General features: G+C 32.2%; 1 protein-coding gene across 1 annotated transcript in view; it reads left to right on the top strand.

The window, feature by feature from the left end:
• Window positions 1-754: 754 nt before the first annotated feature.
• Window positions 755-13,702, top strand: part of LOC127732730 (inositol-tetrakisphosphate 1-kinase-like) — a 31,565-nt gene continuing 18,617 nt past the window's right edge. Inside the window, exons 1-5 of the mRNA XM_052241923.1 lie at window positions 755-889; window positions 6,477-6,501; window positions 8,168-8,293; window positions 11,707-11,821; window positions 12,769-12,867. Of these exons, the coding sequence (XP_052097883.1) occupies window positions 813-889; window positions 6,477-6,501; window positions 8,168-8,293; window positions 11,707-11,821; window positions 12,769-12,867 (442 nt within the window). The 5' untranslated portion in view covers window positions 755-812. The remainder of the gene's footprint in view (window positions 890-6,476; window positions 6,502-8,167; window positions 8,294-11,706; window positions 11,822-12,768; window positions 12,868-13,702) is intronic.

Here is a 13,702-nt window from a genome sequence, read left to right as displayed (position 1 = left end):
CCTTATGATTATCTCAGCTAACTGAAGGAATAAAAAGGTAAACAATACAAAAAAAACTTATTGTCTAACTTCGACTACCAAACATAATTGACCATTCTTTTTGATTGTATATTAGATTCCTTTTGTTCATAAGATACTCATGATTCAATTGGCTTTGTCTCTGGAAGTATACATGCATTTTTCATATTTCAGATATAGATAACCGAGTTCTAAATGCATTCAAAATTTCATAAAAATCTAAAATACCGCCCATTATGCTTTGCTTTAATAAAAACTGATTATTTCGGAAAAATGGAAAATTATTATCACTTCTGGTATATAAATTTTTCATCTTACCGTCCTGAGTAGGATTAGTTTAGATATAAATCATTACAAAATATTCCAGATTTCAAAATTTTTCTAGTTTCAAAAGTTTCAAATAATACCTTGTTATAATAAGATTGATAAAAAAAATTGGAGATTATGATACTCAAGTGTTTCCCAAGCTATATTTAATTCCTTCAAATTAGAATCTAAGGTTTTTGAATTTTTGAACATTGACCTAATATGTGTTGGAAATGCAGCCTTTTAAGAATTTTACTCATCAATAGTAAACAGAATAGTTATGAACTGTCGGTATTTCTCTCCCTGAGCCTATTCAGTGAAAAAGTCATTGCACACAATGAAGCTTCGTCACTATTTCCAGGAAATACAGTCCGTGTGAATTTACTGGAATTCACTATTGTAATCATAAGAATATCTAGGTCGATGTAGTGTACAAAACATTAAAGAGTATCTCAGCTAACGTAAGAAATAGGACAGTTATTGCAGATATGAAACGTGTAGGATATTGGATAAATGAAAAGAGAAACAAAAAACCAAATTTAGAAGATCAAAAAGAAATATTCAGGTTTGCATTTACAAATTTGGTTGAATGATTTGCTTTACATATTTTTGATATATTGCTTACTGATTTTTGTGAGTTAAATTTGATTTCAAAATGATCAAATGTTCTTATATTTTAAATAGACAAATTGGTTATACGTTTTAAAAATTTACTATCTAATTTGGTTATGTTTAATTGAATTGAAAAAAAAGATATTTATAATTAGATTGAAATTAAATATTTTTATGGGGAGACTTAAGAAATTGACCAAGCGTAACCTTGATTTAAATATATTACAATGTATTACCTTACTAAGGAAAAGAATACGCAGTATTTCATCTATATTTTTGTTACTAAGAAATATAGTCAGCGGGTAGTTCCTGGAATTCACGTTTGTAGCTATACGTATATTAAGAATATTTAGAAAAAAATATATGTAGTATACAAATATTTTTTAACGATTATCCGAGCTAAAAGACGGTAATATTACAGACATGAAACTTATGATATTGGATAAATTTAAAAAGAAACAAAACACAAAATTTAGACAATCTAAAAGAAACATTCAGGTTTGCGTGTAGACTTTTGGTTGAATGATGTGCTTTTAGAACTGCTATAGTGCTTAATTTCATACTATTTGTGAAGTTAGCCTGGTTTTAAATGATCATATTGTATCATATTCTGAAAAATAAATCCTTAATCGATTTATGAAAATTAACATCGTTAAACTGCTTATGCTTAAATTTATGTATTGTGTATTATCATAATGTGTCGGGGGAAACATTTTTTCAGGGTGTTAACAAAATATCTCTGGGTGGAAATAATTACTCAAAGTAGACGTACAGGTAGAATCATTGTTGTCCGCAGTAGAAATCGTTGTAATGTGCATTATTTTTTGTAAAGAAAAATATAAGAAAATCTGTCATAAACAGGTAATATTTTCCCACTTATTCCTTAAAACATCTTAAAAATCATTCTGATAAGTTCAGTGCCGTTTTAGAGTACGTTAAACTGAGCTGCAGAAGAGCTTGCATCGTTTTTACTCACAAAATGTAATAACTCAATATATTTCACTGCAGATCCAGAGATGTTTGAAGTCAAAGTATCAAGGTTTATGATTAAATTTGTCCGTAAAATGAATGAATTGTTGTCCGACAAATTTATAAATTATTTGTTTGAAGGTGAAATGTTTATTTTTTATTGTTACAACCAACAGTTCTTATTTGTACAACTAAGACTAATCAAGATTAGCCTAACAAATTTGGGCCGAAAGAAAAGGCAAAGTTTTAACATATTTGCACATCTAGATGATGCTAGTTATGTTGTATGCACGCTTCATTGAATTATGTAACATCATATGTAAAGACTTACGGGACAGTCTGTATAATATACCTTTACAATCAGTAAAACAGTCTAACATTACAACGACATACATGTATGTCAAACTATATTAGTGGGATAAATATAAGAGGATTCATAATATTTTATTCCTGGCTTAGTATAATCTCGAAATTTGATTGGCTAATGGCCGTCGTAAAAAAGAAACTCATAGCCTCGGGTGTTGCTAACCCATATACCCGAGCATTGCTACTCATTACACTACAAACCAGTAAAAGTCTGAAATGGCCTATATCTGTACTCGACTGTACTGATTTTTACTCGACCAGTCTGAATTGGTCTGAAATTTACTTGATAATACTCGACTGTAGTCTGAACCATACTTAACCATCTGAACTTGTACTCGACCAGTACTTAACCATTTTATACGCGTCTGAACCATGCTCGACCTAGTCTGAACCATGCTCGACCTAGTCTGAACCATACTCGACCTAGTCTGAACCATACTCGACCTAGTCTGAACCATACTTGACCAAGTCTTAACCAACCTAGACTATTTTTTGTATATATCTATTGTATTTCATCAATTTAGGAACTGTTTTTATCAACAGCTATTTCCCCTGGCTAGAAATTTGAACAACAATTTGAAATTAAAAATGTATTCAATATAGCATTGAAACCAAAATTTCACAATAAACATAATATAACTTCATCACCTTATTATCAACACTTATATACATACATATATATCACCTTTAAAATAAAAATAAAACAAGCTGATCAAATAATCTCAAAACTGAATTGTGACTAATATTTTCATGCAATGTTATTCAAAATTTTTTGAATGTTTCAGATATATTTTATGGTTACTGGACAATTTTCACCATTAACTTAAGCCTCGTATAGATTTATGGTGTCAGTTGAGTTTAGTTAATAATGCAGTGAACATTTTTTTTATTAAAATATATATAGAATAGCATATAAAGCAACTTAATAAATTTTAAAAATGACACCTTTGTTTTGTTAAACCAATAATTTAATATAATCATGATAATAGAACTTCCATAGTAATCCTGTGATAAACTTTTAAAAAAGGAAATGTGTTCCAAAGTTACAGTAAAAATTTATTTCAATTAAATTTAAATAATTTTTGTCAAAATTAAAGACATGGCATACAAGAAGCACTTTAATAAGGTTTAATTACCTCAGTACATGTGTGTTTTACAGGTAAAAAGAAAGCCCCATTTTTCTTAAACTCGTGTATTACTTATCTAGTGAATTCAAAAGGCCTTGCGATTTAAGTTTCACAGGATGTTGCAATTTTGAATGAATGTTATTTAGAATTTAATACTCTCTGACCAGGTGTGATCTTTTTCATGAGTTTGCCCTAAGCAGGAGGTATTACTTTATACTTCACCACAAATCAGAAGAACAATTTTATTAATTTCTTTAATTTTTATCCCTTTTTGATATATATTGTATATAATATATCCCAAATTATAATAATAGATATATTTCTAAAATAAGGTTAAACAATTTCAGTGATTTTGTTGGCTGTTGTTACCTCATTAAAAGATAATTATATTGTACATTTTTTGTATGTAACCATGAAACCTATGTAAGTTTTTATTTAGGAATTTAGGAAAATTAATTTAAAAAAAAAATCACATGCCAAACAAGAAGCACCTTAATAAGGTTTAATTACCCTCAATATAGGTGTGGTTTTTAAGTAAAAGAATTTTTTTTTTAACAAAACTCTAAAACTTTAAAATTGATATAATTAAATTATTATATAAGATAATTTGATTTAACTATCTCTATTCGATAAATCTGAGAATCATGTAAGAATGTAAAAATCTGTTTTTATAACATATCTTTATTTTATTGTGGCTGTTGTCATGTCAGTTAAAAAGAAATTTATTTTAACAGTTAAAATTTAGAAAAACTAGAGGTTATTTGGTCCAGTATGGTTCAGACTGGTCGAGTATTGTTCAGACCTTTGGTCGAGTATGGTTTAGACTGAAAAAATAGGTCGAGTACAGGTCGAGAATGGGTTAAGACTGTTTCAGACTGGTCGAGTAATAGTTCAGACTATTTTCAATGGCAAAGATAAGGGTCAAGTACAAATCAGTACAGTCGAGTATGGTTAAGACTGGGGTCGAGTAATGTCGAGGAAAATTCAGACCAATTCAGACTGGTCGAGTAAAAATCAGTACAGTCGAGTACAGATATAGGCCATTTCAGACTTTACTGGTTTGTAGTGTTACCCCCGGGGAACTTCACGCGCGTTTTCAATAGTTCCGTGGTTATTCTCAATGAAGAATTGAAGTCTGTATATTATCCATGATGTCTCTAATCATGTTAAATGAGTAACCCCCCAATGACTTTATCCTATTATACCGATCATTGGCATTCATTTTTAGTAAATACATCACTTGGCTAACACGTCTTCAATGAACGGGATTACTGACCTAGTTATTCAAATGACCCACGTTGACATTACGCTGATTATGACATAACGCTTGCGATATTGAGCGCCAACTTTGATTCATTCTAATTTCGCGGTCTCTAGATTACTAATGTCTTATATTTGACTACCTGTAGAGTTCTACTTCGGCTTCGCATCAGGGCGTATAGTGAGGTACTTTAGGGTGTTAAAATATCCATATCGTAGATAACTTATATTCCGTCCCATGTATGACTCAGGTGGTACTTTTTATGAGTTCCTGTGTGCACCAAGTAATTATAATGTTATACCAGGAGGTACAAAACGTATACTCAGATTGATCAAAGTGTATGCTGACGCCTCATCTTAAAATCTCTTGTGATTTCATGCAAACAACAAACCATGTGTGGCTCATCTGATTAAATTTTGTCATCATTTTAAATTAGAGGCAACAGTGGATTATCAATGTTGAAATTTCATAAATCCATTAAGTAGATACAGTCAGGGTCAAATAAAACCCCAAAAAACTGAGGGAATATCATAAAGGTTAAAGGAAGCTGGACCGGGTGCGCGCTTCGGCAGAGTAGGCGACTCTTACTATGAATGCAAAACCCGCAGTGCGAATCCTTTTTCAGTAAAAATATCACAATCAGGAATAGGACAAAATCGGTTAATTTACAGATGCTACGAATTTCTGTTATCTTAAGATCTAAGACATCATAAACATGTCGCTAGTGAGTTGAGACATGGACTCATCGTATTGGTGATGGTGACCATGAAACTGATGTCGTATCGATTTCAGCAGTTTTCTTCATTACTCTGTTAGAGCAATTTTTGTGTCAGGACCACAACCCTGGTATTAAAGTCCCTTAAGTGTGACCATGAACGAACGTAACATATTAAGTGAAATTTGTATTTATGATACGACGGTAAGAGGGCTAGATACTACTGAGAAATTGAATATAGACAATTCGAAATCATCAGACTTGTCATTGATTTTAGTTTGAAGTCATACATCTATGTCAGTATCAAGGGAAAAGTATGAAGCATTAAGTGAAGAAAGAACAAAGTAGATGGATATATTTTGTTACAAGAAGGAATAAAAAAACTCATTAAAGATACCAGTCTTGGAATTTTGTAAGCCATATGCGCGTTTGGTCTACATAATCATACTTTGTAAAACATCACTTTGATTAAAAAAAAAACAATTCTTTGAAACTTGTTGACTATTGACTTGAAAATTACAGAAACTCTCTGCAGCTAAAAATTATCACCAATGTAATACATACCAATAAAAGCAATATGATTGAAACCATCTATCAACTTCATATATGAGTTATTGCCCTAAAATGATGATTTTTGACCAATCTTGACATTTTCACCATGTATCTTGAAAACTGTTACATAGACGGAAAATGTAAACATAACAAATGATCAGCAATAACAGCAATACACGATAATAGAAAAAAAAACTATCCATTGAGCCATTATAGGAGTTATTGCAGTGATGTAGAAACTTTATTAAACGTGTATCTTATTTCAGTTTTGAGACTAGTTATTTTTTTTGAATTTTTGAAATGCTTTAAATTTATGAATTGTTTTTACAGCTTCTTTTTATTTCATTGGACATTTGTTTTGTATTAAAATATTGAATGTTGTACACATGTTCACATACATGTACAATCTCAAAGAGGATCTGAAAAAATTTTGATAATGTATTGTATATGTACGTTTCACCAAAAAATGTAAACGTAAATGAAGGTCAGAATGGAGATTGTGTCATTTGAATATCTATTTTACTGAATATATTTTTTTTTTTTTTTGCAGAAATGCTGGTATAGATCTAGTAAAAGTAAGTAAAATATCTATGTAGGTTATGTGAATGCTGCTTTTGTGCAGATAATCCTCGTTCTTAGACAATCTTCATAACGGACTAGGATGCGTTATCAACATCACTGGCAATGAATGACTTTCAAAGGAAACTTTAAATGATCATTTGTGTAACATTTTTGTACATGAAGTTGTTAGGTTACTATTTCCTTGATGTTTTAATCCTCAATGCCATGCAAATAATGAATGCACCAGTCCGTGCTAACTTAAAAGACAGGCAAAATATACAAAAGGGATAATCAAACTCATAAGTCGAAAACGATCTGACAATGCCATGGCAAAAAACGATAAACGACCAAACGACTAATAACAATATACAAAACTCAACGTAGAGCATCACTAACCCAACCAAAAAGCAAGAATGATCTCAGGTTCTCCTAAAGAGTAGGAAGACCCTGCTCAACATGGGGCACACGTTGTGTTGCTCATGTAAGTACATTTTCTTTTAATAATAACACGTACATTTTGTACAAGTTTCGAGAAAAAAAATTATAGCATCATGTTCTGACGATCAAGTTTTAGCTTGAATGTCTGAAATTTTAAAATAAGAAGATGTGATATGATTGCCAATGAGACAACTCTCCACAAGAGACCAAATGACACAGAAATTAATTACTATATCTCACCGTACGGTCTTCAACAATGAGCAAAGCCCATACCGCAAAGTCAGCTATAAAAGGCGAGTCATATAGTAAACAAACATATCATAACCACATCACAGCTTAAGGCCTCTTCTGAACATTTGAAGGTCCCTACTATTTATTGGTTACCTAAACTACACAAAAAGCCAGTAAGATATCGTTTCATCTCGGCCTCTAATAAGTGTTCTACAACTAAACTTTCAGTTCTTTTAACTTGTTCACATTGTTTAAGATGTGCATCATTTCAAATTCATATGACAAGTATTTTTCTGAAAAATTTGAGAAATCATTCATTTACTTATAATTTGTGCATTCTTTTTAGTACTTTTTGATATTCTAATGATCGGATGAAAAGGAGATGTTAAGTTCTCAACACAAGATTAACCCGCGCCACAATTATATTCCAAATCAGATTGTCTTTGTTTATACCTTTTTGTCCATTAAGGAATTAAGTGTTGATGGCAGTCGTTTATTTGCAGATCAGTTATTATACGTTTATTAAAACCTAGTAATATGACATGGCTTATAATCACATCATTCATTTGTCCTTTCGTCCGTCCTAAAATATTTCCGTCACACCTTTTCTGGTACTACTAAACAGAATGGCTCCATATATTGTTATTTGCATGACAGTGATGTGATGAAACGTGTGAAATCTTTTTTGATCTATCAGACACATACTGTTTGCCGATACTTTGAATTACGAGTGTGTTTATGCTTAGAACAACGCATGCATTTGTGTAAAACATTTTTTACAGTAAGAATTATACTTCATATTTCCTATCTCAGAACTTAGTTCTTTGTTTAGATTCGTAAAACAATGAAAATGTAGGTTATTTATACATAATATATTTTACTTAGGTTCAGAGTGTACAAAAAAATTGAAAACGTTGTTATGCATGAATGATGAGCTACTTTAAGATGCAGTGTTTAAAATTTGTACATTTTACATAGAATTAATTTATTTTTGTCTTACATGTACTTAAGTTTGATATAGACAAGCCATTAACAGAACAGGGACCATTTGATTTGATTCTACATAAATGCAATGGGTTGATGGTTGCTGCCAAAGATGGAAACAGTACTGCCCAGTTTCAAATAAATAATATAAAGGTTGGTACTTTTTTCACAGTAATTTTGTACTTATAATACTATATCCATTTTAAAATTCTGCTGCTTTGATAATTGCGTAATGTTTGGCATATGCAAAGGGTAATTACTTCAATCATTAGGTAGCTTAAATTAGACTTAACATCGAAAGTGATAATTAAAAAAGGGCTTGTCCAAATTCAGACATTTTTTTAAACGTACCTGGTTAATATTTGTATCAAATAATAAAATAATGATTTTTAAAGCAAATTTAAATTCTGGACCATGATCATGTCTATGTGTGCTAATAGTTTGTACCATAGGATGCGTCTAGTTTGGTTGTAGTCATAGGCTCTTTTACCGCCGCTGGCTAGCCTGCTTTACAGGTGCATAAAAGTTGAGTGTGTAAGTCTGTTTGTCAGTTCTTAGCCTCTATACTATTCCAGACTCCTACAATGATACCTCGCGACAGCACATGGTAACTACGGTCTAGCATCATATGCATACTTTTAGAGAATCTCGGAGCAGCAAGGGCCCCAGATATGCAATGCGTAGGCCCACCGGCATGTGGACATACCCTTGCACTCATCAACTTTGCCCTAGTTATGGGTAAATACCATCACTGCCTTGTGTTTAGGTTTCGGAAAATCAAAGCCTATGGGAGTAAAACTAGAAAGAAAATCCGGGCAGATGGAGCTCGTAAGCCATGGCAGGCAATCGTCTATGGGAAGAAACCCAGACACCAAAACTCGATCCTGCATGTGGTAGGTTTCTCGCATTGCTAATCACCAGACAGAGTAAGAAATAGCTGATTATAGAAACCCTACATACATTTCGGGCATTAATTGCCGACCGCCATGACGAGGATAAATGAGGTGAGGTGATAGATTTATGAAAAGGCACACCACTCACACCTGTTTGCATTAGACCACCTGTTCATTCAAAATAATTGGTTTACTGCAGACACTTTCCACGGTGTATGTTAACAAAAAGGACTTGGCTGTAGAAATAAACAACCCTTGACAAAACTTCCAATGAATAATTTAAATGACAAATAATCTTACATAAAATATTATGCGTGAAAAGATTTGCAGTTTGAAACAAAAGTCATTATTAATGGTACACTGTTGTATTGTGATTGTCCTATTATTAAAATTTTACATTTATGGAATAGAGAAACATGTAAACTGATAAACAGACCGAACATGAAAAAATTCTTTAAACTGTAGCTGATAACAGGTGAAAGTTACACATAAAATAGTTTCAATCAGCAGTTTACATGCATAATTTGCTTAAAGCGAGTTTTATTTTAAACTGAATAACAATTATTTATATGAGTAATCAAATGTAAAAAGGATCATTCCTCAACTTAATTTAATAGAGGAATTTGTTGAATTCATGACTGATGATAACATATCATTACAGATTAATACGAGAATCAAATGTAAAATTTATTTTCGTCATATGCAAAGTGTTATTACTTGTTGATTCGCATAAACATAATTCCCTTTTAGTATTGTCGAAAGTATAAGCGAACCAACAACATGTTTGGTCAAGTTTCAGTGAATTTTGATTAATTAAAAATGACAATTGCTTTGCTATAAATCATAATTGTAAATACACAAGAAAGCTTATAGATATTGGATAAAGTATCGTCTTTATCAGCTGGTATTGAAAGGATATTTTTGTATTTGCGATGTAAATTCCCTTAAATAAATTTGAAATAAGACAGCTTTGATAATCAGTCGAGAATTACTATAAATTGAATCCTGTACATATTTTACATTGTAGATATAAATTGTCATCCACTCACCAAACTGTGTGATTTAGAAGTTGTGTCATTACATTGTTTGTTGGTAATTTCATTTTTCTGCCACGCTGTATGCACGTTAAAAATCCCTTGCACCAACTCTGTCCATAGGTTTCCTGTAGCAAGACAACATACCATAATTTCCAATGGCAGGCCAAATTTACCGGTCTTTTTTCTTTTTTGCCATGGCGTTGTCAGTTTATTTTCGACTTATGAGTTTGGATATCCCTTTGGTATCTTTCGCCTCTCTTTCGCAGTAAGCGTGTATGACCTAAGATTTTTGCCGATGTCTCGAAACCAGTTTAACTGTCTACTTGTCATTCAGGAACGATTGAATGAAATCGAGTTTTGTGTTGATGTACAAGCAGCTTATAGTCATAGGGGAATGATTTTTTTTTATCTTCAATTGGACATCTTAGGTTCTAATTGAGGCCTTTTCAACAAACTAGTATTCTCGTGATCAGTATTTTTTTACAAGAATCTGTTGTAGATAAAGGCAACAATAGTATACCGCTGTTCAATAGTCATAATTCGATTAAGCAAAAACAAATCTGGGTAAAAAACTAAAACCGACGGAAACACATCAACTATAAGAGGAAAACAACAGAAACACTGAACTACAACAAAAGCAAACGCCAACATACATAGAACCGGACTATCTGATAACAACTGCCATATTCCTGACTTGGTACTGGACATTTTAAGAAAAAAATGGTGGGTTGAACCTGGTTTTATGGCTAGCCAAACCTCCCGCTTATATGGCAATGTTAAAGATACCGCTAAAATAACAACACTAAGTGACTGGAATTCAGTACAAACAAACGCAAGAACACTCAGCACAGAGAAATACATAAATAAATAATATAATAGTACATTACAACATGTAAAACCGCAGAATAACAACGGACACCTCCCATGAATTTACGACAACACACCAGGACCCCACAAACGAATTATATAAACTGCGCGTCTCATGAATGGATCAACGTCACAAAAAGTGACGTATTTTTTGTGACGTTTATATTTTCACAGGTAAATTTCTAAAAATAAAATAGATTTGTTTTATTTATAGACACGTACAAGAATATTAAATTGGAATTGAGTTTGTAATGGTGTTATTTTATGTATTTTCTTACCATGACAAGAATATTAAAATGGAATTGTGTTTGTAATGGTGTTATTATTTGTATTTTTAACCATGTCGGTTTTTCTTCTAAACCAAAACTGTGTATAAACAAAAAAATCCTGTGGATATAGTTGCGTTAAACTTAGATTTGGAATTAAACATATATTAATAAAGATTCAGGTTAAACATTAGTAAAGTCACAAAAAAGAAAAGAAAATGTATTTACCTATCGAAAGTTTTCCCTTCCAAAATTTGCATTCAACAAGACAGAGTTCCGTTCCTGAAATAAAGAATGTACAATATAAAGATATTTAAATGTTATTGATTTTTTTTATCCTCTAGATGTTTACTAACGACAATGACAATTGTGTTTTAGAGGAATCGTGTAATCTGTTTATGTAAAAAAGACTTTCCAAGATAACACCACATTGTTTATTATCTAAAATGATGCAGTTATCTCTTAACATTTGATGTCAGTCTTATTGATCTTTTTTTAAACAGGATTACATTGAGAAGAATCCAGGTTGTATATTAGTAGACAAATTTGAGCATATAAAACCCTTATTGAATAGACATTACCAGTATCAGTTGGTACACGACCCTTTGTTAAGTTCTGGTAAGTAACATTCTTAAAACGTGGGAGGATGTGGTGCAAATGTTTAGAAAAAATTAAACTCACAAAACTACTGAACTCCGAGGAACATTCAAAAAGGAAAGTCCCTAATCAAATGGCAAAATCAAAAGCTCAAACACATCGAACGAATGGATTACAACTGTCATATTCCTGACTTGGTACAGGCATTTTCTTATGTAGAAAATGGTGGATTAAACCTGGTTTTAAAGCTAGCTAAACCTCTCACTTGTATGACAGTCGCATCAAATTCCATTATGTTGACAACGATGTGTGAACAAAACAAACAGACACAATAGGTAAAAATGTCACAAATAGGGGTACAACAGCAATACGAACCCCACCAAACACTGGGGGTGATCTCAGCAGAAGGATGTAGTATTTGGAGATGAACGAATGTGGTGTAGCAGCATTGCTGGATGTAGTGTATGGGTATGGAAGGTTGTGGCGAAAATGTAGTGTAGTGTATTCAGGGATGCAGTGCAAATACGTGGAAGGATGTAGTATAGGTAAATAATTGGATGTAGTGCAGGTTTATAAAGGTATGCAGTGTAGGTGTTTGATATGATATAGTATTGTTGTATAATATAATCCAATGTATGTGTATGGCAGGATGAAATTTATGTGTATAGGATGCAGTGTGGGTGCATGGTAGGATACATTGTCGGAACGTTATTTCTGCAAAATATACTTCATCCTATTGTCTGAATTTCAGCAAAACTCGGAACACTGAAAATGGGCGCAAAATGTGTTCTAGCATTCATCCATTATTTGCATGATTTGCTTGTCTTTATTTATCTTTCATTCTACTTATTTGTTAGAATACCAAACGGTTTACCTTTTAATTGTATTGTAATAGCAAGCAAGCACACGTGTTCCCTTTCAGATAATTAATTCTTTCCTTTATGTTAATGAGTATGTTTTTGTTACAGATTCACCCTTTTTTGTCCCTTCATTTGTAAATTTGACTACAGCTGATGTACAGAGCAACATACAGAAGTTAAGGGAAGCCAATGTGACGTATCCTTTTGGTAAGTATGTAGTCTGGCAATCACATGGTCTTTGGGTAATAGGTAGTACTGCTTTCATTGCCGTTCTGTATTATATCTAAGCTGCATATTTAGGAAACAAGCCCATATTTTAAAAATGACCATTTACATCAAATTCATTCTTCATCAATACTTGTTACATTGTACAATGCTTTTATTCCTGAATAACAGTTTATAATCTATTTGATGCCATGACTGGTCCTGAAAGAGATTGTTAATGAATATATATCTTCTAGCAACAAGAGAGATTCAAATATATTAAGTATTGTCGCCTTAACTTTGGAATTCATGGCTTAAAACAACCATAGTCATTACAATTGATATATTTGATGCTTCTTCGACCAGCAACGGCGTTTAAAAGTAAAATCATACACTGGTAGGCTAAGAAGTATAACAATGTTGCAATTGTCGTTAACAGATCTCATCTTTTCTTCGATTGTGACATCTGCGGTGAAATGTTATCCTTGGAACTTTTTCGGTGTGAGCAAGAACGTTCAAACCTGACCTAGTATATCGGAATGGTGAAAAGCAGGATATATTCATATCTCATTAATTGACCCTGAAAATGCATGTAATATTTAATGATGAACGTTAAGCAGCCAACAATCAATGAAACATATTCCCATTTTAAAGATGAAGACAATCCTTTGAAAGTTTTACGTACGTCATCCACGAGTTGGTTGTATCTGTGTCACAGATGACTACGGATATGTTGCAATTGTCGATAACAGATGTACTAAACCTAATACCTTTCAGATGTTTAGGTTTTAGGACATCTGAATAAGGTAAATTTAGAGGAAAGCGCACTGGTCTAACA

The sequence above is a fragment of the Mytilus californianus genome, unplaced genomic scaffold (assembly GCF_021869535.1).
Source record: "Mytilus californianus isolate M0D057914Y unplaced genomic scaffold, xbMytCali1.0.p SCAF_26, whole genome shotgun sequence".
Taxonomy (NCBI): domain Eukaryota; kingdom Metazoa; phylum Mollusca; class Bivalvia; order Mytilida; family Mytilidae; genus Mytilus; species Mytilus californianus.
Note: the sequence above shows the minus strand (reverse complement) of the source record. Positions and strands in the feature narration are given on the sequence as shown.